The sequence below is a fragment of the Argopecten irradians genome, chromosome 4 (assembly GCF_041381155.1).
Source record: "Argopecten irradians isolate NY chromosome 4, Ai_NY, whole genome shotgun sequence".
NCBI classification, from domain to species: domain Eukaryota; kingdom Metazoa; phylum Mollusca; class Bivalvia; order Pectinida; family Pectinidae; genus Argopecten; species Argopecten irradians.
This window is the reverse complement of record NC_091137.1, coordinates 31,541,215-31,568,919: the sequence shown is the minus strand read 5'-3', so window position 1 is coordinate 31,568,919 and position 27,705 is coordinate 31,541,215. Positions and strand designations below refer to the sequence as shown.

The 27,705-nt window shown below is 33.9% G+C and overlaps 1 protein-coding gene across 20 annotated transcripts in view; it reads left to right on the top strand.

The window, feature by feature from the left end:
* LOC138321292 (cytoplasmic dynein 1 intermediate chain 2-like) overlaps nucleotides 1-27,142 on the top strand; it is a 31,364-nt gene extending 4,222 nt beyond the window's left edge. Inside the window, exons 5-20 of one of the 20 annotated variants that reach the window (XM_069264868.1) lie at nucleotides 838-852; nucleotides 2,796-2,819; nucleotides 4,197-4,232; nucleotides 7,626-7,646; nucleotides 11,365-11,460; nucleotides 16,238-16,357; nucleotides 16,865-17,021; nucleotides 17,532-17,628; nucleotides 18,124-18,249; nucleotides 19,020-19,166; nucleotides 19,495-19,608; nucleotides 20,098-20,231; nucleotides 20,773-20,917; nucleotides 21,377-21,517; nucleotides 22,599-22,724; nucleotides 24,625-27,142. In XM_069264868.1, coding sequence (XP_069120969.1) covers nucleotides 838-852; nucleotides 2,796-2,819; nucleotides 4,197-4,232; nucleotides 7,626-7,646; nucleotides 11,365-11,460; nucleotides 16,238-16,357; nucleotides 16,865-17,021; nucleotides 17,532-17,628; nucleotides 18,124-18,249; nucleotides 19,020-19,166; nucleotides 19,495-19,608; nucleotides 20,098-20,231; nucleotides 20,773-20,917; nucleotides 21,377-21,517; nucleotides 22,599-22,724; nucleotides 24,625-24,750 — 1,625 coding nt within the window. In that variant the 3' untranslated portion in view covers nucleotides 24,751-27,142. Of the gene's footprint in view, nucleotides 1-837; nucleotides 853-2,795; nucleotides 2,820-4,196; nucleotides 4,233-7,625; nucleotides 7,647-11,364; nucleotides 11,461-16,204; nucleotides 16,358-16,864; nucleotides 17,022-17,531; nucleotides 17,629-18,123; nucleotides 18,250-19,019; nucleotides 19,167-19,494; nucleotides 19,609-20,097; nucleotides 20,232-20,772; nucleotides 20,918-21,376; nucleotides 21,518-22,598; nucleotides 22,725-24,624 lie in introns of all 20 variants that reach the window. The other 19 variants (XM_069264866.1, XM_069264869.1, XM_069264867.1 and 16 more) reach the window with 19 other exon arrangements.
* The last annotated feature ends 563 nt before the right edge of the window (nucleotides 27,143-27,705 follow it).

Genomic DNA, 27,705 nt, shown 5'->3' with positions numbered 1-27,705 from the left:
ATGGGACAGAGGGGCGGGGCTCAGAAAGGGGAACTTTGATGAAATTTGGCTTTAAAATCCTACTCCTTCTTTACCCTTGAGTGGATAACAACCATATTTGATGGGAAACATAATTGGGGAAGGACAATCATATTTTATATAAACAAGTTAGGTTCGGCCCCTGGAGACAGGGACGGGACTCAGAAGGGGGAACTTTAATAAAATTTTGTTTTAAAATCCTACTGCTCCTTAACCCTTGAGTGGATTACATCAATATTTAGTGTAAAACATCATTGGGGAAAGACAATCATATTTCATATAAACGAGTTGAGGGGCGGGGCTCAGAAGGGGGAATTTTGATAAAATTTGGCTTTAAAATCCTACTCCTTCTTAACCCTTGTGTGGATTACTGGGGACAGAGGGGCGGGGCTCAGAAGGAGTAATTTGACTGAGATTTGGCTTTAAAATCAAACTTCTCCGTAACACTTGAGTTAATAACAACCATAATTGGTGTGAAACATCAATAGGGGAAGACAATCATATTTCATATAAATGAACCAGATTTGACTCTTAAGGACAAAGGGGCGGCGCTCAACAAATGACCTTTACCTATTTCAGATACTTACATATTAAACTGAGGTGTTCTTTGTATTGCTTATACAAATGTATTAATTGTTAACCACTACTTTATACTGTGACTGTTTTGTGCCATGAGTCAGATGACCGTTAAAGCCCAATGGGCCTCTTGTTTTTGTAATGATATTAACTCAGTTGATTCTAGAAGTGTGTGTATATGTAAGTAGATATGTTACTGTATAGTTTATATAATGTGGATTGTGACCTTGCATTCTGAAATAGGTCACAGGCATGGTGGTAAGTGTTACTATACTATAGTGTATTGTATAGGCTGACTATATATAGAAAATCACTTTTACTATCAAATGGATCTGGAAGCAGGACAACAAATTATTAAAGCATGATGATTTCTGGTGAAAGTTCTGACAAACCAAACAGTCATCTTAATTAAAAGCCATGCATCTTTCTAGAATCTGGTGTTTGGTAGACAATTGCTTACAAATTATCTGAAATATATTTAATTGCAATGTATGAAATTATGAATGGATGATATGTACCAGTATATTGGATTTTTGGTGTAGTTAAGATTGAATTTTGCATGACAAATTTGGGCAGAAGTGATTTCGCTTGCCTGTAACCAACATATGTGTAAAGAAAATATTTAGTTCTGATTAACTTGAAATTTGATAAAAATATTATATAATCAATCACTGTAGTCTAGCTGAATTATTGTTTACAAAATATTAATGTGAAAATGCACATTATATTATTGAATTGTACATGTGTGAAACACTAAGTATACTCTCCACACTGATTTACCCAAAATAATTACCATTAAGTCATTACAACAATCTAAACCAGAAATTATACATCATTAATAAATATATGATAACATAACAAATAATCATACCCAAGAAGACATACCGTATTAGAACTGATTTTACTAAAAAGATAACTAATAATGATAAAATCAAATACCCAGTACCAATTTTCTGGGATTTGTTTTCTCTTTCTAAAATTATGCACATTATATATAGAATGAATGCAAGCTAAGATAATCATTTTCAGTTTGTTCAACTAAAAGTTGTAGGAAATGAACATTTAAAAATACAAAAAATATATCAAAAGTATTTTGACATAATCCTAATTCTGTATTTGCACATTACAGTGTTATCTGCTCTTGCGGGTAGGAATTGATTGTGACGTCATGTGTTTGCTTGCGAAACGTCATACTTTTTGGAGAAAACAATGTAAATTGGTCTCACAAAATAATGATGTAACAATGGATACCTATCCCCAAGGGAGCTAACTCTGTAATATGCAAAGACGGAATAAGCAAATTTATGTATGGTACCTGGAAATAAGTTTATATCTGAGCATAGACTTCTCTGTTATGATGTTGTACATATTCTTTTCTTTTCATTTTTCTTAACTGTATGCTTTTAAAGTTTTTATGAGGCTGCTATATATATATGTACATGTTTTTTAAATATATATTCTGTACTAGTAAATTTACCCTTACTTTATATATTATTTACCATTATATCTATCCCTTGGTTTAGGTATAAATCCTTATTGCATGTCTTTGGTTATCTCAGAACTATTTCATATATACTTATCTGTTATCTTAATTTTGAGAACTACCACAGTACAAATCAATCCTGTACAATTAAGGGTTTGTTTGATGTACCATTGCATCATTGTAACCTTAATGTCTACTTTTCCTTTTACATGAAAAATGTCATACTTGAAGAGATAAGAACATTTTTATGTAAAGATAGATTTTTTCCTTATTGCTTTTTCACTTTTGTATACTTTATGAATCCAATAATAATTCATATAATCAAAACATGATTTAAGTTCACTGGTATGCCTTATTTCTCAATTAAATATTGTTTTTGTTCACACACATAAAGATTAAAAGCCTGCCAATGAAATTGATGAATTTTTATATATAAAGGTATTTGTATCCAAGTTTTCAAATAATGACTAATCTAACTTAAGTTTTCAACCACACTAAAGAGTAACAAATTGTATATAAATTAAAGTCTTACCTAAAAGTTGATATCATCAACATTCTGTGCAGGGAAGATGCATTTTTCTATAATTAAAAAAAAAGAAAAAATTACAATTTCAAAAAATGTAGCCAGTATGTTTGTTTGTCTTTTGTGTTGATTTTAAGTTCATGTCAGGTATTCTTTCAATTAAAGTTAAGATATTTCTGTTAATGCTATCACTAGTGCGAGGTCCCTGGGATTATTACGGTAAGTGTAGTTCTTTTAAATGAAAGAATTTCTGCACAATGTTTACCAATTCAGGAATCTTGGGGAAACTTCCAAACAATTGTTGGTTTCTTAGGGTGTCTTAAGTACATGGTCCAATGGACCAAGATGAGCTTGTATGCCATTCTGTGACCTCCGTCAGTCTGTCAAAAATATTTTAAAAAAAGTGACTTTTTCAAAACCACTGCTTAGGTATAAACCAAATTTGACAACCAGCATCACTGGATTAGGGATTCAATATTATACCAATGGTCAGACTGACCCTCCTAGGGTACTATAAGGCATGTCCTAAAGTGGTCATTTTGACAATTAAAATTAAGTTTGAACATCCCACACCAAATTTTATGAAACTAGCTTATGAATATTGTTAGGCAGCATCTCTATCATAGATGTTGCAAATTCAAAATGATATAAATTGTTGGTGTCCAAAAGGTCTGAGTGGCTGGAATAGAAAGCTTTTGAAAAGGATTTGACTGCAATCTTATAAATTACTCCTACTCCAAATCATGCAAGTTGCTTATATTATAAACACAGCATCTCTATGGGTTTGAGATTCAAAAATTTTCAATTAGTTAAATTAAAGACAAGGTGAGCACTGCAGACCCTTTGGGCCTCTTGTTTTTTATTTATTGTTGTGTTTTTGTCTCCGTTGAAACTAATCAGTACACTGTCTTCTGTCATATTACATTTTTATCTATGATCAGGGGAGTGGGGAGGGGGCATGAAACAGAAATGAGGCCATGAACTCCTAGTTTCTTTGATGATAATTTGCTGACCCCAAAACCTGTTCTGTTCTCTTCTAGTGGTTATTCTACTCAGTTGCTATAATTTCTTTGTTATTTATTTTCTGTAAGTTTTAAATATTGTCCAGTCTTGTCATTTTTATTTACTAAAAAGTCACTGTTAGAATATTTCTTTGATTCATAATTATCACAAAATTGACAGAATTTGATCAATAAAAAGTATTTTCTTAGAATGAAATGATTTGTCATGTGGACTTGATCATGATGAGTATAGAAGTATACTAAAACATTAATAGGATACAAATTGATGTAGTACTGGTTTTTTTTTTGTAGTTCAATATACCCCCACGGTATGAAATACTATTGTAGAATTGGATACACACTAGCACACACATTTTTCTCCTCTTCATATTAAAGACAGCCCTATCTGCTCTTGAGCTATTTATAAAGAGTTACCTCATAAATTTCATAAGATTTGTCTAAAATTTCTCACTTAAACATTCAATAGCAGAAAACTAGATGACAACGATAAGTTTTTTTAGGGTTGTCTCATGTTTGAGTGTGTTACTCTGTCAATAAATGTTGTAAAATCCGAACTGGCTATTTATATTTGTAGATGATATTTCAGACACGGGTAGCAGTCCAAAGCGTGGTAGGTTCTTTACAGAAGACAATTGAAGTTCTTGTGTCTATGATTTGATAATATACAGTTTGCTGCTGCTCCTGCTGTGTCATATATCATACAAAATGTCATTCTGAAACGTGTCATACTTGCCATTATCATTTCATATACATCTACATTTTCTTAAGTTTATCATTTGGATAAGTTATATCTGTAGATCTGGGTATTTGTGTATTGTATTTTTGTTGATTGAGTACATTGTGTATGTGATGTCATGGAGCCCCACCAAAATTTGACGCTATAATTATCTGAAAGTGGGACCTTTTGTACTTAAATAATGTCACTTTACCAATTGAAATCCCATTTGGCGATTTCTACACTGACCACTTATCAACTGGTAAAGATATGAAGCAAGTCGTTTGATACTTTCAATTTTTCACAGGTATTTTTCTGGAAAAAAAAATACAATTTTTATTTGAATTACAATCAATCAAATTCGTATCCAGATTTACAGAAACCTGTCCACATACTATGTATATACGTAAATTAAACTCAGACAATATTTATTTGGTAGTTTCATCTCGTTAGTTTTGTCTTTTTATGCCTACATTTGTTACTTTTCCATGTCATGTACATTTATCTAGTTTGCTTTATTAAGTCAGTTTTGGTCTTACACTTTTTGAGAGTTTTGTGTTTAAATGACAACATTTGAAAGTTGCATTGTAGCCAATGTTTAGATAATGTTTGTGACTTCCTGTCATTGATTAACTTTCTCGGTGATAAATCTTTGTTGATACGTTCCTGGGAATGCATGGTGCCTTATAATCTGGTAAAAAAAAAAAAAAAAAAAAAAAAAAAAAAGGCTAAAGCTGACAGGACAATACATATTGCATAGGAATGCCTCGATGTTTCCTTGTTTTTTCTTAATTTTATTTGGTTTGTTTTGTTTCATTTAATGCTTCATTGTCATCCCAGATTATTTTTGCCTTGGATAATTATAGATGTGTGCATGTATATCTAGGTTATAAGGAGAAAGCTTTTTAAGCTTCCTCACCCAGTGTTACTGAAACACTGTGATTCTGATAGGTTTTGGTTGGTTTTAAATAGATTGAATTATTCAGATGCTATATGAATTATAATTAAATATGGAAATGAGCTTTGATATGGATATAAACTGTGTACTTAGATTTTAAGTTATACAATGACAACTACTCTATTTGTTATTCTGTTCTATTAGAATTCTAATGTTATATAGGTGAGATATTGCATTATAACCTTTGTTTTATACATTGGTTTGATGTAAACAGTTATCCTAATAGAGCTTTACTTACAGTGAATGTTTCTTTTAAGTTTATAAATTTGAATACCCTAGACTTATAAATAAAAAAGTAAAGTTTCCAATAGGGTGATTTCGAGAGGTAAAGTACAATTTATCGTTGATTACTCCCACTTTCATGTGATTGTGATGTTGTCTTATGAAGTGATTTTTAATTACCGGAAGATGGGACAAATTGACTGTAAATTGTACTTTACATACATCGTTTTGGGATCTTGAGAACCTGGTATTGATGTCAATTTACCTTTGTAAAGCCATGTTATTTTCTCTCTCTATGTTCTGCCCATGGTAGGCCAGGGGCCTGGTAGTAGGGGTAAGTGTCACTTTCTGCATGTTTTGTCTCTCGTAGGTATGATATGTATCAACGGTCTCAGGCTATCTTTCTCACTAAGATCTTGGCATAATGTGTACACTGACATTACGCTTTGTAAGTGAAAGATCTTTTGTACATGGATTGTCAGTTTGTGGAATGTTTGGAAATTATCACACGGGTAGCAGTCCAAAGCGTGGTAGGTTCTTTACAGAAGACAATTGAAGTTCTTGTGTCTATGATTTGATAATATACAGTTTGCTGCTGCTCCTGCTGTGTCATATATCATACAAAATGTCATTCTGAAACGTGTCATACTTGCCATTATCATTTCATATACATCTACATTTTCTTAAGTTTATCATTTGGATAAGTTATATCTGTAGATCTGGGTATTTGTGTATTGTATTTTTGTTGATTGAGTACATTGTGTATGTGATGTCATGGAGCCCCACCAAAATTTGACGCTATAATTATCTGAAAGTGGGACCTTTTGTACTTAAATAATGTCACTTTACCAATTGAAATCCCATTTGGCGATTTCTACACTGACCACTTATCAACTGGTAAAGATATGAAGCAAGTCGTTTGATACTTTCAATTTTTCACAGGTATTTTTCTGGAAAAAAAAATACAATTTTTATTTGAATTACAATCAATCAAATTCGTATCCAGATTTACAGAAACCTGTCCACATATATACGTATAAATTAAACTCAGACAATATTTATTTGGTAGTTTCATCTCGTTAGTTTTGTCTTTTTATGCCTACATTTGTTACTTTTCCATGTCATGTACATTTATCTAGTTTGCTTTATTAAGTCAGTTTTGGTCTTACACTTTTTGAGAGTTTTGTGTTTAAATGACAACATTTGAAAGTTGCATTGTAGCCAATGTTTAGATAATGTTTGTGACTTCCTGTCATTGATTAACTTTCTCGGTGATAAATCTTTGTTGATACGTTCCTGGGAATGCATGGTGCCTTATAATCTGGTAAAAAAAAAAAAAAAAAGAAATAAAGGCTAAAGCTGACAGGACAATACATATTGCATAGGAATGCCTCGATGTTTCCTTGTTTTTTCTTAATTTTATTTAGTTTGTTTTGTTTTCATTTAATGCTTCATTGTCATCCCAGATTATTTTTGCCTTGGATAATTATAGATGTGTGCATGTATATCTAGGTTATAAGGAGAAAGCTTTTTAAGCTTCCTTACCCAGTGTTACTGAAACACTGTGATTCTGATAGGTTTTGGTTGGTTTTAAATAGATTGAATTATTCAGATGCTATATGAATTATAATTGAATATTGAAATGAGCTTTGATATGGATATAAACAGTGTACTTAGATTTTAAGTTATACAATGACTATTACTCTATTTGTTATTCTGTTCTAATGTTATATAGGTGAGCTATTGCATTATAACCTTTGTTTTATACATTGGTTTGATGTAAACAGTTATCCTAATAGAGCTTTACTTACAGTGAATGTTTCTTTTAAGTTTATAAATTTGAATACCCTAGACTTATAAATAAAAAAGTAAAGTTTCCAATAGGGTGATTTCGAGAGGTAAAGTACAATTTATCGTTGATTACTCCCACTTTCATGTGATTGTGATGTTGTCTTATGAAGTGATTTTTAATTACCGGAAGATGGGACAAATTGACTGTAAATTGTACTTTACATACATCGTTTTGGGATCTTGAGAACCTGGTATTGATGTCAATTTACCTTTGTAAAGCCATGTTATTTTCTCTCTCTATGTTCTGCCCATGGTAGGCCAGGGGCCTGGTAGTAGGGGTAAGTGTCACTTTCTGCATGTTTTGTCTCTCGTAGGTATGATATGTATCAACCGTCTCAGGCTATCTTTCTCACTAAGATCTTGGCATAATGTGTACACTGACATTACGCTTTGTAAGTGAAAGATCTTTTGTACATGGATTGTCAGTTTGTGGAATGTTTGGAAATTACAAATTGTTTCTTTGTGCTTCAGAGTCCTTCTCGTAGATTAATCTTGTGATTACTTGTCTAGATTACAAAGTTTGTGGAATATTGTGATTCTGTTTTCACTGATCGATACACATAAATAATGGTACTGTTGGTACATGATGTCTTCAGGGATATAGCTACCTTATAGAGGATATATCTCACATGCATTTAGTAGATCAATGGCTTTGATGCTCCAGACAGACTTGCATTCTTTTTAATTTTCCTGGACATACCTCAACTAATTGGCAATGTAGTTAACCTTGGTGCATTTTGATTATGTCTTCCAAAGGATTATTCAATAAGTTTTAATAAAAAATTAAAAGGATATTCACACAACACAAAAATATGAAATTCATTTCAGATCACTGATTCCCATGACCCAATATAAGCATGCTTTCACCAGTATGACAGATAGAAAAGGCTGTGTTATGTTGATCCTACATAATCATTTCTAATAGGTTGAAACTAAATTTGACATTATTTATTTGTATAATCTGCTCTTTTAAGAACAGAATTTGTACTTTACATTTAAAATATCGTTTTAGACCATTCAGTGCATTGTTCACATCAAAACTTGTATAAATTTATGCACTGTATCCACTCACTATTTATTGTTATGTTTACAGATCTTTTTCACCCCTTGCTTTAAAAGAATTTACCACTTGTTTTGTGGAAATTTGTCAGGTCCTTTTATTTCTTGTTCTTTTTAAAATTTGTTAGGCCCATGCATTCAACTTTTGTTCTTAGAATTCACCTCTTGATATAGAAAAATAGAGAGAAAAAGGTTGGCAGGCATATTTTTCCTTTTGTTCTTTAGATTATTTGCAGATCGAACAATTGACCTTCTTGCTCTTTGGCATAGAAGCCCTTTGTTAATCTTTTGTGGTATAGAGAATTAGTAATAGACCCATTTTATCTCTTACATTGCTATATAGGGTGTTACCTTGTAAGTAGACACATTTCACCTCTTGCTCTAGAGATTTTGGAAGCCCTAGTTTTTAGGTCATCTAACCCAAAGGGTCAGGATGACATATTGTCATCATACACCGTCCGACGTCGTGCTCCGTCCACCGTGCGTAAACTTTTCATTCAAATGACTTCTTCTCAATAACCGAAAGGCCCAGGGTACTGATATTTGGCCTGTAGCATGCTGGGATGAAGGGCTACCAAGGTTGTTCAAATGAATGACCTTGACCTTCATTCAAGCTCACAGGGATCAAATTGGTTAAAATTTTTAAACGACTTCTTGAGAATAACTAGGAGGCCTAGAGACCTGTAATTGGGTCTGTGACATGCTGGGATGAAGGGCTACCAAGTTTGTTCAAATGATACTTTGATCTTAATTCAAGGTCACAGAGGTCAAATATGCTAAAATCTTTAGACCGACTACATTGTATTGTGCTAAAAGTCAGATGACTGTTAAAGTGAACAGTCGGGCAAGGATGGCTAAAGTCGGTAAAAATGGTGTGAATGTATCCAGTATAATTTCTTATGAAATGGAAAAATAAAATCTCTCGTCAAAATCTGTCTGCGTACGAAGAAATTAATTTAAAGTATGGAAATTCTAAAACGTCCTCCCGGCTCACTATGTCCGTGGTTACATTTCCACGCAGCCTCGCTTTCAATGCTTTCAACTTTTCTGTACTTTAATGGTCAGAACTGGGAAACTAAGCAGAACTTGATCGTCGTATTAATATGTGAGAACTTTTGGAAGGCCAATAAACGCATTTAGACTAGTTTTCTTTGCCTGACTATTCACTTTAAGGCCCACGGGCCACTTGTTAATTGTTGCTCTACAGGGAGTTGATAACTCCATTTCATCTCGTACTCTCTAGATGTTGGTAGGCCCATTTCACCTCTTGTTCTCTAGAGAGTTGGCAGGCCTATTTCACATCTTACTCTCTAGAGAGTTGATAGGCCCATTTCACCTCTTGTTCTCTAAAGAGGTGGTAGACCCATTTCACCTCTTGTTCTCTAGAGAGTTTTTGACCATATTTGACCTCTTCCTCTCTAGAGATTTGGTAGGCCCATTTCACCTCTTGTTCTCTTTAGAGGTGGAAGGCCCATTTCACCTTCTGTTCTCTAGAGAGTTGGCAGGCCCATTCCACCTCATGTTCTTAAGAGAGGTGGTAGGCCTATTTAACCTCTTGTTCTCTAAGGAGGTGGTAGGCCCATTTCACCTCTTGTTCTCTAGAGAGGTAGTAGGCCCATTTCCCATTTCACCTCTTGTTCTTTAGACAGGTGGTAGGCCCTTTTCACCCCTTGTTCTCTAGAGAGTTGACAGGCCCATTTCACCTCTTGTTCTCTAGAGAGTTGGCAGGCCCATTTCACCTCTTGTTCTCTATAGAGTTGAGAGACCCATTTCACCTCTTGCTCTCTAGAGTGATGGTAGGCCCATTTCACCTCTTGTTTTCTAAAGAGATTGTAGGCCCGTTTCACCTTTTGCTCTCTAAAGAGGTGATAGGCCCATTTCACCTTTTGCTCTCTAGAGAGTTGGCAGGCCCATTTCACTTCTTGCTCTCTAGAGAGGTGGAAGGCCCATTTCACTTTTAGTTCTTTAGAGAGTTGGCAGACCCATTTCAACTTTTTGCTCTCTAGCGAGTTGACAGGCCCATTTCACCTCTTTCCTTTAGCGATATGGCAGGCCCATTTCACCTCTTGTTCTCTAGAGAGTTGGCAGGACCATTTTACCTCTTGTTCTCTTGAGAGTTTGCAGGCCCATTTCACCTCTTTTTCTCTAGAGTTTGCAGGCCCATTTTCTCTATAATATGTCTTTCTTGAACCTTATGTAGTTTTTTAAACCCACTAAGTCAAGGTCACTGTTAAAGAATGGTTGTATAAAAAATATGCTCTTCAGAATTCATTGATATGGATTGAACACATTAATGAAAGGGCAAACTCGCAGAAATATCAAAATATCTTTTGCGTGGTATGTTCAAAATTAGCAGTCATTTAAGCTAAAGTAATAAAAAAAACAATAGCAACAGACACACACCCACAAACAGGAAAGTTTATACATGAACTTGAGATTTATTTTGTGTAATATGCTGGCTAAGTTTAGTTTAACACTGACATTTAGATACATTGTGGGGCCTCTAATGTGGTACTCTGTACTCAATAAAACTTGTTCTCAGGCATTTGCTATTTTCTTTCTTTTTTCCCTTGGCTTGCTTTTCGTCAATATCAGCCATATTCATTGTTTTGTTTTTTGGTTATTTGTACATATTTTGTTAAAGAAAAGACATGCTAATAAATAATCTCTTAGTATGATATTTAAATGGTTACTAAATTAATGCTGATTGATGACTAAAATGTTAAATAAGATAGTTCTGTTGTACAATATACTCAAATAAGTCAAAATGTATTCTTTGATTTTAGAAATTACTTACTGATATCCTTCGAATTACTAAAAAATATTTTGTATATTCAAGAATCATTGTAATTGCCATGAGACCAGAAAGGACACTCCCATACTGATGTATTTGCTATTTTTCTGCTTATTAATGCTTCGTTCGGACTCTGCATTTAGGTGGGTCGTCTCGATATAGCTCTCCTCGACATGGGTCACCCAAATTTATATATCACGATTTGGAATGGGAGGACGAGTTTTTTGATGATGATGAAGGTATTTAGTGATGTCTGTGTCCACTAGATTTTGTCTTGGTTAGTCAGACTCTTGTTTAGTAGTCAGTGTTTGGTTATAGATGTAAACATAGCAGAGATCTTTCTGGATATCTTTGAATATCCTCTTCTTAACGTCTTGAATGGAATCAATGAGAGAATCTGTAGGCCTTGCTTATCAGAAGAAATGATTGATACTATTTATATTTGTCTATTTGTTTCTTTTCTTTAGACTGTGTTCCATTTGAAAACAGTATGCAATATATATGTATTAATATTTTCAAACTTGTGCTTCAATCAATCATAGATGATTTTTTGTCTGAGCCAATAATTAGGTATATACAGTCAACAACCATATATTTGAACTCTTACTTGTTCTCAGATGTACTTCTATATGCTCTCTACTGCCTTCACATATACTGATCCTCTTGTCCTGTGAATTCTACATCGCTTCAGAAGTTCAAATAACTACTCTATATATAAACTTGTCATGGATAAACAAAAAGAAAACTGGATTGTCTCTTGCAAGCATCTGTATGAATGTATATGAATTGACTTAAAGTATCCGAAATGCTTTGACATATTGAAAATTATCCATATTTAGGTTTAAACTATCAATAATACAGTAAAGTGGTTCTTATATTTATGTTAACAGACTTGAAAGGATGTTATAACCTAAAAGTTGAATCATTATAATGCATGTCTATATATTGTATTTGGAATAAGTTTTAAAGAATAAAATATTAACTTTGTTGTAATAACAAAATGATAAAATTAAGGTAAATCTACTGTATGTGTAATCTTTACAAGAGTCTGACTGACCATGATTTTGTATCAGAAGCACAGTTCTGTGGCACGTTTTGGCTTTATACGGGGTCAATGTTGTAATGTAAACATATGACTTATTTTGTTTCTGTAATTTTCTCTTTTGTTTCATCACGGTATCACCATCAGAGTATTATTTTGTAGTATTATCTAGGATTTATAGATTTTCAAGTCCACCTGGAAATGATGTAATTTTAGAACGGATTTAGTACAACAATGATTGATGAAGATATTATTACAGTCATCACACAGAATCTGAAGCTACATAATTATTAGTATTGGATTTCTTTTTTAAAACAAACATCAGTCATATTATTGGCTGTATTTACCCTTACCACCAAAATTTTAAATCATATTGCAATTGTGAGCTGATCTATTGAAATAGATATAGATTGTGAATAAAAGAATAAACAATGTATAATAATTTCTGCAAAAGGAACCTGTTTTCATTCTTTTGTTTCAACAAAGGTTTTAAGCACGCTGGTAAGTCAAAGACCCACTGTAGACTAATATATAGAGATATATATTAATCAGTATTATCTATGGTGTGTCTTTGACTTACCAGCGTGCTAAACACCTATTGTTTCAGTATTGTCTTAACTTTTTTTCTATACCTCTTGTTGATTTTTATTCCTTTATTAATTTGCTTTCATTGTATTCCTTTTCTAGCTATTTGCACGATATATAGACAATGTTATGAACTATTTTAGAGTATACGTAACCTGCCTCTTTTGAATGAGAATATGATACATGTATGTTATGCCTATATTAACTTCTAAGTCTGTCAAAAAATACTATTTTCATTGATTTTGTTATTTTATTTCTTATTTTTCAATAATCTTTTATTTGTTATTATTTCCATCACTTTATATCATCTTCATCATCATCATAACCACTGCCATCTCCTGTCATCATAACATTAGCTTTGTATGCAGATTAGACTGATAGACAGCAGTTCATCTATAAAATGTTTATGTATTAGCTATATACATTTTTGTAGGTACAAAGTAGTATGAAGCTTATCGATTTATATTACACACCAAGTCTTGTAAATGTACAATCTGATTAAAATACAGATCCTCATACCCACTCCTGTCATGTTCGGTTGACCTTTATACCACGAGTACTTCAGATCAAATGCATTTTCTACACTTTGCTACATCAGTTGAACACGCTATTTCGTCCCAGTATATATATATACAATTAGCTTTGTTGTGCTCTTTGGGCGATATGACTACATAGACGAAAATAATTCTGACAGTTTTTTCAAACAATTTCGTCCCATGAAATTCACTGTCAAGATTCTGCAGGCAGCAATTTGATTGGCCATTTCCAAAGGTTACCTAGACATGACCCCTAATGGGATTTTCTCAGATCCTCTTGTCAAAGGTAGTGCTGATGAGGATCTGTATTTTTAATCAGATTGGTAAATGTAGATCTATAGAATGATGCCAGCCATTACACAATAGTTGTTAGTGATTACTTCTATTCATTATTTCTCGATATTGCTCGTAAACTTCTGTTTTTCAGAAATATCAATGTTGATAGAAAAATAAATACATGTAGTGTGTAATTCTGTTACCTTCACTTTACAGTATATTTATTTAAACCTGCTTTATTTCTGCATTACCGTAATAACTGGCATTGAATATAGTTAAACATTAATTGAAGTGGCACCTATTCTTTATTTGCAAATTACAGAGTTATCTATCCTTGCGGAAAGGTATTGATTGTGACATCATCAGTTTGTGAGTGTTATGTCATACTTTTCAGAGAAAACGACTCAAATTTGACTCATAAAATAATGTTGTCACAACAGATACTAACTGGCAAGGAAAGTAACTCTGTAGTCGGTTATATGCAAAGATTGAGAATTTTACATGAATTCTGTCAGCATTCATTAAATTTATAATAAATGTATTGTTTGTTGACTTCAGCCCTAATTTTTATTTCGTTTTTCATCTTTTCCCCTTATCCTGATTAAATCATTTATTTCAGTCTGTGTAGTAGCAGCAAACTGTCTTTATATCAAAATAATTAGGAGATATACCTCATTGATTTAATTTTTATTTCATTCTTATCTCTAAATGTTATTTACAATTTTTTTATTCTGGTCTGATAAGGAAATCTAGAAAAAATAATTACAAATATTGCATGTACTAAAAATGTGATTACCAGCTAGGGTGTCTATTCAAAATCATATTTACCTATCTAGTAGAGGTCATCTGTAGAAGTTATAAGAAGGATGACTTATTGAAAATAGAATATACGTATTACTTAAAGAAAATAGAGTATGACTTAGTGAAAAAAGTATGACTTAGTATGGGGTTGTGTTGTTTTGTATAGTTGACATGTTTTAGATTAAGTAGATATGTATACAGTTTGTATCTCTTTAAGTGTTTGCACTGTGCTATGGGTATAGGGAGCCTGCAGTCTTTAATATTGTAGAATCTACAGAATGGTTACCTTCAGTACACATTGTTTGGCAGTAGAGTCAGAGTACTGGTGGCAGCATTGCATGAAAAAGAAATGCTTCTAATAAGGATATAAAGCAATGCTTGTCATAGAGGTTGATTGTATAATCCAGTGATGTTAATATCATGCCAGGCACAACTGGGTCTTACTTAGAAACCTATAGTCATATTGTGAGATATAATATGAATTGATGCATCTTATTATAAATGTTTTAAAACAATGTTTGTTTTATTGCAGGGTAAATAATAATTTGTTTCATTCCTTAATCTAGGATGGATCTAATAGTACATGTATATTTTAATTTATGTTTGTAATCAAACTAATTTTTAACATGAAACAGATTACCTGTGTAATGTAGACTATCAAAAACTAAAATCATGTTCTTTGATTTGGAAACAGATCATGGTGAGAAGTTTATAATAAAATCTATCTACTCTTTTTAATAGATTGTTTGATAGCATTTTCACATTTTATAATATAGTTAATTCTTTTTGTTGTACATTTGAGGTATAGATGTTTTAGTGTCATCAATTTTCTATCTGTCCATCTTTCTTTCTCTTTTAGCCAGTGAATGTGTGTTAATAGTGAAATTTAATTGTTTACTTCTTAAAGACATATGATATTGACTACAGTCATTTGAATTTGTAAAACTTCTGATTGACGAAGAGAATTTCAGCTTTAGAACTTCTGATTGGCTAAGAGAATTTTAGTTCCAGGATTTCTGATTGGCTGGAAGAACTTCAGCTATAGAATTTCTGATTGGCTAGGAGAATTTCTGCTATGTTAGTGAGGGTTGTGTGTACTATAGAACTTCCCATTGGCTAAGAGTAATTGTGATGATTTCTGATTGGTTTTGGTTATTTAATGAGCTGTATGTCATGATTTGCTATTGGTATTAGTGTAAAACTATGATAGAGTTTCTGTGTGGCTAGGATAATTTGGCTTTTACTTCTGATTGATTAGAGGAATTTGTGCTCATGACTTCTGATTGGCATAGAACGATTATGCAATATGACAGGCTTTCTGATTAGCTTAGAGCATCTATTCTGATATCGAGGATTGAAGGGTGTTAACGGTAGCTCTACTGCTGAGCTTTCCTTCTGAATCTAATTCATAATAGAAAATCTATGGCAATACTGTAAAGCCATAACATAGATCTCTTGAGAAATAATTGGAATTACAGCATGCTTAATTTGACTCCTAATATGAATTTCACTTTTAATGACCTAAAATCCCAATTTAAAAAGTCCCAGGCCCGGCAGTTTTACAAACTAGATAATAGGCCATGGAGAAAAATTTGAATTCCAAGTACAAAAATGCTAGCTATATGTTATATAGCAGTTAATTTTTACAACATTAGTTCCTAATGGTTATACAGCGAGGAAACCTATAATGCAGAATCACAAAGCATTTGTAATAGAACAGCAGAGGGAAATATTAACAAACAGTTCTTGTATATGACGACCCTGTCGGTCGTACAGATGATGACGCAGACTCCATGGATGTGACAGAACACTCCATGAGCCACCACAAGATGCCACATGTTGAGATGGTGCCACCGTCCAAGACATTAGAGGATGACAAGAAAGAGGATAAACCATGTAAGTTGTAGTACACTAAATTTGCCTCTGTACTATTTAATTAACACCTCTTTGATTTGTATACCTTTAACAATTGTTTGAACTTCAGTGATAACAGTATTTAATGAAACGTAGTTCAATATCTTTAAATTGAAAGCCTGATCTCATGCATGTATATGTCTTAATATTAAATCGCATTTGATGATTTAACTCAATTTATTGAAATATAATGTTCTATCCTGTTCTTATTAAGTAAATCTGTTCAACACATTTTTTTTCTCTATCATAGGGGTTTTACCTAATTATCAGTTATTTCTAAATGCTGGATTTGATTGTTTGAACCGTAATACAAAATAAAAATGTAGCATTGGTATATATTTTTTTTATTTTTCTCTCTCCAATTTGAATTACTCCTACATTACATATTGAAGCCTTTTGTGTAGAATTGGTATGTAGAGCAACCTTATTTCAGTTCAGAGAATGAATTATTGCTAAACTGTACTAATGTCAGGGTTTCTTTTTATCCAGTGCCAGAACTGAGTGAGGAGGAGAAAAAACAGGCGATTATGTCAGAAGATTTCCAACTCTTTTTTGATCACACAACTCGTCTCGTTGAACGTGCACTTTGTGAAAGTGTTGATATCTTCACAGACTATTCTGGAGGGGACGGAGAAGGCAAAGATGAGTATGTGTCTTGTGATAGTATACGTAATGTACAATTTTCTGTTGTTTCTAAAAATAGAGGCTGACAGATTTGTCATATGAATTTATCATGTTATGTACACTTGTGCTGGAATAATGTAAACAGCAAACCCTTAATATACATTATATATTCATTTCTTTGTGGTTGACCTGAGAATAGGCCAGGAAAGTTACAGAAATAGGAGAAATCATTTATATTATTTTCTCCATTCTATAACTTCTCATTTCTGCAGCAGATTTAATCATTCAAAAAGAAAAAAAAACCTGTTCTAATGCAAATAAGAAAAAATTAATGTACATGTATCTTTAAAATGTATAAAAGTATGAAAAATATCTTTTTCTTTTTCCACATCTATCAAATGCATATATATTTTGTTCTTTAAAGGAAATACTAAGCAAATAGTGTAATATTTTTCTGTGGACAGTGTCTTTTGATATGGTATGAAATTCTTTGTATTCTTTTAAAATTAATGATGTATAAATATCTGTGTAGTGACTTGGCTGGAGAGAGACTGAAACTGAATAGAGAGTTCTATGATGAGAGATGGTCCAAGCACAGAACAATTACAAGCATGGACTGGTCAAAACAGGTAAGTACGGACATGATATTATTTTTGTTAGCTGGAGAAGAGGTAGAGGGAGAAACACCAGCAGACTTTGGTAGCTCTGATACAGCTCTGATACACACTCCATCAGGAAATACAGGGGAGATGACATTAACGCTATTGGCTGATAAAAGGGGCCAGTGCTTGGGCCTAAATTGTGGTGTAGAGATTTAGATGTTAAGAATCATACTGGTGTATCAAAATATTGAATACATCAAAACCTTTTAACACACCTGTGAAATAACAGTAAAACCTGTCTATAAAGACCACCCAAAGGGACAAAAAATAGTATTCATAGCTAGGTGATCGTTTTACACAAGGCAAATTTTGTTGAAATTAAATATTTGGTACCCTAATAAAGTAGTCTTATTAAACTGGCGGTTTTTATACAGAGGTGGTCGCTATGGCAGGTTTGCTATAATTTGGTTTTGAGACATTTGATGCTTCAAACCATTTAAGATAAATGTTCTTCAATTGCAGCACCCAGAGTTGTTAGTAGCCTCTTATAACACAAATGATGATGCACCCCACGACCCGGACGGAGTGGCACTAGTGTGGAATGTCAAGTTTAAAAAGCAGACGCCAGAATATGTGTTCCACTGTCAGGTAAGAAACCATCCAGTACACAAGAATATGTGTTCCACTGTCAGGTAAAGAAACCATTCAGTACATCAGAATATGTGTTCCACTGTCAGGTAAGAAACCATTCAGTACGCCAGAATATGTGTTCCACTGTCAGGTAAAGAAACCATTCAGTACGCCAGAATATGTGTTCCATTGTCAGGTAAAGAAACCATTCAGTACGCCAGAATATGTGGTCCACTGTCAGGTAAAGAAACTATTCAGTACATCAGAATATGTGTTCCACTGTCAGGTAAAGAAACCATTCAGTACATCAGAATATGTGTTCCACTGTCAGGTAAGAAACCATTCAGTACGCCAGAATATGTGTTCCATTGTCAGGTAAAGAAACTATTCAGTACATCAGAATATGTGTTCCACTGTCAGGTAAGAAACCATTCAGTACGCCAGAATATGTGTTCCACGGTCAGGTGAAGAAACCATTCAGTTCTGCCCAACAACTACCAGTTCAGATTAAATATTTATCTGAAGAGAGTTTGTTGTTAAAACCTTTTAATCATGATTATTATAAAGTTCAATAACTTCTTGTCAATATAATTTGTTGAAATGAAATTATTAGTACACATTGAGGTACACATTTTATATACATGTATAGCTCTGAAATTTTTAGTTAGTAACTGTTGTGTTTTTCATTTTTTGTGTACAGTCAGCTGTGATGTCGAGCTGTTTTGCTGAATTCCACCCTAACCTGGTCGTGGGTGGTAACTGTTGTGTTTTTCATTTTTTGTGTACAGTCAGCTGTGATGTCGAGCTGTTTTGCTGAATTCCACCCTAACCTGGTCGTGGGTGGTACCTACTCTGGACAGATCGTACTCTGGGACAATCGAGTCAACAAGAGGACCCCAGTACAGAGAACACCCTTGTCTGCCTCCGCTCACACAGTATGTTATTTATCTGTTGTGTTTCCCACATAGAGCTGGAGGTGTTCAAGCAAAATCATCAAAGTCTCCAGTGTGATGTACAGGCTTGTTCAGGTCTAAAAATTTCTGAAAATATCCATTTTTTCACACTTGTGTGTCACACATTTTAAATTTGAAGACATTTATAAATACAATTTAAGATTGTAGATTGTTTCTTAGAAGCAAAACAAGTAGTTATAAGTGCCTGCTATGAATCTTGTTGGTTTCATATGTGTATAATTTTTGCCTGTGCTTAGCTACAGTAATTCATAAAGCAATTAATTTGATAATTAATTGATTAATGTTGCAGCATCCAGTTTACTGTGTGAATGTGGTGGGGACTCAGAATGCCCACAATCTGATCAGTGTGTCCACTGATGGCAAGATGTGTTCCTGGAGTCTGGACATGTTGTCACAACCACAGGTAAATCTCAAATTCATCAACAGGAAACTCATCACGAGTATATTAGTAATAAACACAGGTAAATCTAAAATTCATCAGCAGTTCACTCATCACAAATAAATTAGTAATAACCACAGGTAAATCTCAAATTCATCAACAGGAAACTAATCACAAATATATCAGTAATAAACACAGGTAAATCTCAAATTCATCAACAGGAAACTCATCACAAATATATCAGTAATAAACACGGGTAAATCTCAAATTCATCAATAGGAAACAAATCACAAATATATTAGTAACAACTACAGGTAAATTTCTTATGGAAATTAATCATTAGTTTGTAAACCTCAAAATCATCACAAACATATAAGTAACGACCACAGGTAAATCTCTAATGGAAATTCGTCAACTTGTCAAGTTTCTCTACATATTACAAAAGAAGTTTTATGAAATAACTGATAATCAATTATCTCAATTTTCAATTTGATTTCCAATTTTTTCCTCCAGGACAGTATGGAGCTCCATCATAAACAAAGTAAGGCGGTGGCTGTGACTTCATTTTCCTTCCTGGCCAATGATGTCAACAATTTTGTGGTGGGGAGTGAGGATTGTACTGTATACACAGCCTGTAGGCATGGAAGGTAAGTATCCCCACAGCTTATAGACATGAATGTTAGGTACCTCTAGGGTGAGTAGACTTTTAAAGTTATATTACATGTCTCGTATGACAGGATTTGTTTAAACTTATAACCGTTATTTACACATATCAATGTGCTTACCATTACTGAGTTGCTAGTAGTATGAGCGAGTATGCTGACAGTTTAGTTGATACATACCCAGGGTTTTCATTATCTTTCAAGAGAGGTGGTACAGATACAATTTCAGGGGATTCTTTCTATAATATCTGTATGTTATAAAATTAATTTAGCCCAAATTAGGCAGTACCACAACCAGGTTTAACCAGCAAAAAGTACCGGGTACATCTGATATTGAAACCCCTGCATACCTGTTATAAACATAACTTATCAAAGTGCTGACTTATATCTAATATTTACAAGACATATCATAGTGTTTACCATTATGTAACATGAATCAATGATATAGATGATAGGTCAACTGATACATATTACTTATTATTTAAAAAGCATGAACATGTGTTAATGATTTTTCGTGTGCTTGCAGTAAGGCTGGTATCAGTGAGGCTTTCGAGGGTCACCAAGGACCCATTACTGGCATTAACTGTCACTCTGTACCTGGCCAAATAGACTTCTCACCTTACTTCCTTACATCCTCCTTTGATTGGACAATCAAACTCTGGAGTATAAAGGTAATGTACTGTTTTATAACTACACCCTCTTAACGAAAATTATTAGGCATGAAAAAGAGAGTTATCCCCCATGTCATAAATTCTCATAACTCGATTTTGTCCACTTGTAACTTTACTGTGAATACAAATTAAAAAAATTTAAAGAGAAAAAAGTTTTAAGTTCTGTATTTCAAAATTTATAAATCTCACATTTGTACTACTAAAAGTTAAATTTCATTGGTGTGCTTTTTATTTTCGCAAATTTTATGATGAGAGTAATTTCGTGAAAGTTTATTTCTGCAAATTAATATCCTGCCACCCTGACACTTATATTGAAAGGTATATTCATTCAATTGTAAAACTCTGCGAAAAGAAATTAAGAAAAAATTCAAGCGTATTATGACCACGAAAGAAAATTGGTTTACATAATCTACTTTTACATAAATTGTTACAATGAACACATTTTGATATTGTTTTCAGGACTCCAAGTTTATCCATTCGTTTGAAGACAACAGTGACTACGTTTATGATGTACAGTGGTCTCCAGTCCATCCAGCCCTGTTTGCTAGTGTAGATGGTATGGGACGTTTGGACTTGTGGCATCTTAATAACGATACTGAGGTATGTAAAGGTTTGACTTCATAATGATACTGAATTATGTACAGGTTTGACTTCATAATGATACTGAGTTAGGTACAGGTTGACTTCATAATGATACTGAGATAGGTACAGATTTGACTTCATAATGACACTGAATTATGTACAAGTTTGACTTCATAATGACACTGAGGTAATCCGTATGTAAAGGTTTGACTTCATAATGATACTGAGATAGGTACAGATCTGACTTCATAATGATACTGAATTATGTACAGGTTTGACTTCATAATGATACTGAGGTATGTAAAGGTTTGACTTCATAATGATACTGAATTCTGTACAGGTTTGACTTCATAATGATATTAAGTTATGTACAGGTTTGACTTCATAATGATACTGAGGTATGTAAAGGTTTGACTTCATAATGATACTGAATTATGTACAGGTTTGACTTCATAATGATACTGAGTTATGTACAGGTTTGACTTCATAATGATACTGAGTTATGTAAAGGTTTGACTTCATAATGATACTGAGATATGTAAAGGTTTGACTTCATAATGATACTGAGATATGTAAAGGTTTGACTTCATAATGATACTGAGTTATGTACAGGTTTGACTTTATAATGATACTGAGTTAGGTACAGGTTTGACTTCATAATGATACTGAGTTATGTACAGGTTTGACTTCATAATGATACTGAGTTATGTACAGGTTTGACTTCATAATGATACTGAGTTATGTACAGGTTTGACTTCATAATGATACTGAGTTATGTACAGGTTTGACTTCATAATGATACTGAGTTATGTACAGGTTTGACTTCATAATGATACTGAGTTATGTACAGGTTTGACTTCATAATGATACTGAGTTATGTAAAGGTGTGATATTGAGACATAAGACATATAAGACAGACATTATAAGGTTACGTATGACATCCCATTACATAACACTTGTCAATCAGTAAATTATGTCAAACCAATAACTCACCTTTATGTTTCTTAAATAAAATTTCATTCTTGCAAATAAATGTATTTGTTCTCAGAAAGGAATAAAGCAAGTTAAGAATTTCATTTATTTGTAAATTTTGTTCTAGGTGCCAACAGCCACTGTTTCTATGGAGAATAATGTAGCACTAAACCGTTGCCGATGGCACCAGACAGGTGCCCATATTGCTACTGGAGATGACCTGGGACACATTTACATCTATGATGTAGCCGAGGTCTGTGTAAAATATTCTCAATAAAGTTCACATCAGCTGCACAATTTATGATTTTTAGCTCAAATTTCAACATACACTTTATTTTGTGCATCTGATCTAGATGTAAATAACTTTGAAAGATGAGATGGTTTTCCATTCAACTAATCTGATAATACCAAGAATCATATCATTCAGCAGGTTATTTTTAGCCCACCATCATTAGATGGTGGGCTATTCAAATCGCCTTTCGTCCGTAGTCCGTCGTCCGTCCGTCCGTCCGTCCGTCCGTCCGTCCGTCCGTCCGTTAACAATACTTGTTACCACTATTTCTCAGAAAGTACTGAAGGGATCTTTCTCAAATTTCATATGTAGGTTCCCCTAGGGCCCTAGTTGTGCATATTGCATTTTGGGACCGATCGTTCAACAAGAGTTGATAGTTAAAGTTTGTTACCGCTATTTCTCAAAAAGTGCTGAAAGGATGTTTCTCAAATTTCATATACAGGTTCCCCTAGGACCCTAGTTGTGCATATTGCATTTTGGCTCCGATCAGTCAACAAGATGGCCGACAGGCGGCCATCTTGGATTTTGATAGTTAAAGTTTGTTACCGCTATTTCTCAAAAAGTACTGAAGGGATCTTTCTCAAATTTCATATGTAGGTTCCCCTAGGGCCCTAGTTGTGCATATTGCATTTTGGGACCGATCGGTCAACAAGATGGCCGACAGGCAGCCATCTTGGATTTTGATAGTTAAAGTTTGTTACCGCTATTACTCAAAAAGTACTGAAAGGATCTTTCTCAAACTTCATATATAGGTTCTTCTAGGGCCCTAGTTGTGCATATTGCATTTTAGGACCGATCGGTGAACAAGATGGCCGACAGGTGGCCATCTTGGATTTTGATAGTTAAAGTTTGTTACAGCTATTACTCAAAAAGTACTGAAGGGGTCTTTCTCAAATTTCATATACAGGTTCCCCTAGGACCCTAGTTGTGCATATTGCATTTTAGGACCGATCGGTGAACAAGATGGCCGACAGGTGGCCATCTTGGATTTTGATAGTTAAAGTTTGTTACAGCTATTACTCAAAAAGTACTGAAGGGGTCTTTCTCAAATTTCGTATATAGGTTCTTCTAGGGCCCTAGTTGTGCATATTGCATTTTGGGACCGATCGTTCAACAAGATGGCCAACAGGCGGCCATCTTGGATTTTGATAGTTAAAGATTGTTACCGCTATTTCTCAAAAAGTACTAAAGGTATCGTTCACAAATTTCATATGAAGGTTCCCCAAGGACCCTAGTTGTGCATATTGTTATTTGTGACCGATCGGTAAACAAGATGGCCGACCGACGGCCATCTTGGATTTTGATTGTTTAAGTTTGTTACCGCTATTTCTCAGAAAGTACTGAAGGGATCTCTCTCAAATTTTATGTGTAGGTTCCCCTTGTACCATAGTTGTGCATAGTACCTTTTAGGACTGATGCATAATGCCTTTCGGGACTGATCGGTAAACAAGATAGCCAACCGGCCGCCATCTTAGATTTCATTGTTGAAGTTTGTTACCACTATTTCTTAGAAAGTACTATAGCGATCTGTCTCAAATTTTATATGTCGTGTTTTTGAAAAAGTTTGAAAAGCAGGGAAAAGATCCCTCTTTCCATTGTCAGACATAGATCATTCTTTGGTGGGCGCCAAGATCCCTCTGGGATCTCTTGTCTTTAATAAAAATGTTGCAACTTTATAAAAATAAAAAAAAAATAAAAATGAGAAAATATTAAGTTAAGCAGTTCTAAAAGAAAATTTAATGAATTAAAGTTTTATGATCTGGTTATGATGTTATACAGTACATGTTTGACCAATTACTACTTATCATGCATATAAGTTTATTGTGATGTACAAAGTATTTGTAACTTTTGTCTGTTTCAGACCATTGCCACACCTAAGCACGATGAATGGTCACGATTTGCACACACGCTACACGAACTCAAACAAAACGCTGCTGAGAGAGAGGAAGATTCTTCCTTAGCAACCATGACATCACCTTTACGATGATTTGTCCATCTCCATATAACCTATGAACTTTGACCTTTATCCTCTGTGTGTCAGTATTTTGTAGCTTAATTTGGTTGTTGGTGCTGAAAACTGCAAAATAAGTTGTTCTATAAAAACTGCTCACACTGTGAACACTGAGAAATTATACACTTGGAAAGCTAGAAACATCACAGCAAATATCTATACTACTGAGAGGTATTGTCTGTTGTTTTGAAAAGATCTAGAAGACAGAACATGTAGTCATAAATCTTTATGGATTTTGAGGGATATGTCGGACTAGACATACAATAGTGCAATGATGTCATATATGTTTACTGGATTCTATATACATGTATATTAATATGTGAGATTATTACTGTTAAACTTATCATCTTAAAGTCTATGTGTTTGGGGAAATTTGCAAGCTTCCCTAGAAATTAAATAAAAATAGGTCCATTGATAAATGGAAGTTGGTCTGGATAAACAGAATATTCAAAATAAACAAGGTTGACCACACTTTGAGGAAACAAAATTTATATTGCATTCAAGAATTCTCTTGATGGTTATACAAATAACCAAGAAAGAAGCATGTTAGAGGATTGTGTGCTCGTGTGTGGATGGGGGATGAGTGGGAGAGTGTTCTGCCCTAATATCATGTCTTCTACAGTGTGGATGGGGGATGAGTGGGAGAGTGTTCTGCCCTAATATCATGTCTTCTACAGTGTGGATGGGGGATGAGTGGGAGAGTGTTCTGCCCTAATATCATGTCTTCTACAGTGTGGATGGGGGATGAGTGGGAGAGTGTTCTGCCCTAATATCATGTCTTCTACAGTGTGGATGGGGGATGAGTGGGAGAGTGTTCTGCCCTAATATCATGTCTTCTACAGTGTGGATGGGGGATGAGTGGGAGAGTGTTCTGCCCTAATATCATGTCTTCTACAGTGTGGATGGGGGATGAGTGGGAGAGTGTTCTGCCCTAATATCATGTCTTCTACAGTGTGGATGGGGGATGAGTGGGAGAGTGTTCTGCCCTAATATCATGTCTTCTACAGTGTGGATGGAGAATGGATATGCAGAACTAGTTACGTATACTTAAAAGAAATATTTATTGGTCATTTGAACTTGATTTGAAAGAATGATCTTGCCCGAATCCTCGAAACAAACTTAAGTCAAAAACAGACTTTTTTAGCATAGGTTACATAATGGAAATAACATTTTGTTTTGAGAAATATGGGCCTGAAGTCAATGTGCTTCATTCTTTGAAATGCACCCTCAGTAATCTTTTCTCATTTCAAACTTATTCTTAAGCTGCAGACTTAGGATTGAGGTGTAACTTGCCTTGAATGATACTGAGGTGGCCCTTAACAAGTGTTGGTCTAAAAACCAAGATGGCTGACGCAAATTCGGCTCAGTTTTCTTATATAAATGAACTTAATTGTTTTTCATATTCTCCCCAGACTTCCTTCATGAAGTTTTATGTCATTTTCAGTACCATTAGTCTATGCTTCATGTGAATCCATTAGTGTCGCAAGATAGTGAGATGAGAGTTAAGCCCCTTTTGTTTTTCATCATGACTTAACCACTTGGATTTGGATAAAGCCATTTTGATCAAATGTTGGCAAGGCAAATAACACACCTGTTAGATTAAAATTTGTTATTGTTTAAATTATTGCTTGATTTTATTCATTTTCTTTTTTTTTTTAAAGGGCGGGGGGGGGGGGGAGAAATCTTGGAGTTTTCATAGAATAAAAATAAGCATTAAACTTAGTGTAGCTGCAGATCTAGAGTGTGTTACTGTGTTAAAATTTTCCCTTTTTCTGCTATAACTTATTTATTTGTTTAAGCATTTGCCTTGCAATTCCATATGCAAAATGGACATATGTAATTGTGTACCCTTAAAAATATGGAAATATCTGTGATTCTGAGATTTGTTCATTCAATGGTTCTCAAAAACCCAGAAGTTTTAAGGTGATTTAACATGCAAAATGAACAAATAAATCCACATACTTCTTTTTTTTTCTCAAATATTGAACAGATTTGCTATACTTATTCACCCCTGAACACAATCATAGGGGTAAAACAGTTCATTATGAAATAACAATGTTGGTTTTGTTGAGTCTAATCATGTACTGAAAATATTTTCGGCTTTAAAATCAGAAGAATATAATGAATGTTACACTTATTTTCATAGATATTATGTTTCGTTATCATACCATAACAATCCTGTTCAAGCATTTTGATCGGAACCAAGATAACTTAAAGCTTATGTTCCTGCGTTAGCGTCCAATTTTATATTTATGAGAGCTTGAGAATACAATGAGAATGTATGTTTTGTAAATTGTACATAGCCTGCCAGGGATGCATGTGGTGTAAATCATGACCATAATAAATATTACTGCCACAAAATACAATATTCGTTTGTTCATTGTTTTAATTTTGAAGTGTGTATCATCACCATGACTACCAAGTAGTATGGATTGGTTTACATGGTCACTATGACAACCTGATAGTGTGTATATTGTTACCCCAACTATCCGACAGTATATTATGGTTTCCATTGTCGTCATGACAACCAGATATGTGTAGTGTTACCATGGCTACCATATACTATGTATTATAGAATGGTCTAAAATGTCCCCATGATAACCAGACGTTATGTATATCGTCACCATGACTACCAGACAGTATATAACAATCTACATTGTCACCATGACAACCAGATATTATGTATATCTTCACCATGACTACCAGACTATATATAATGGTTTACATTGTAACCATGACAACCAGACATCATTTATATCTTCACCATGACTACAAGACTGTATTTAACGGTCTACATTGTTACTATGACAACCAGACATTGGGCGCTTTTACATATAGCACGAGATTGAAAGTAAGTCTCAATGAAGTTCTCAAAGGATTCAAATTAGATGTTTTAATCGACCCTTTTACATTCATTTAATAAAAGAGTTC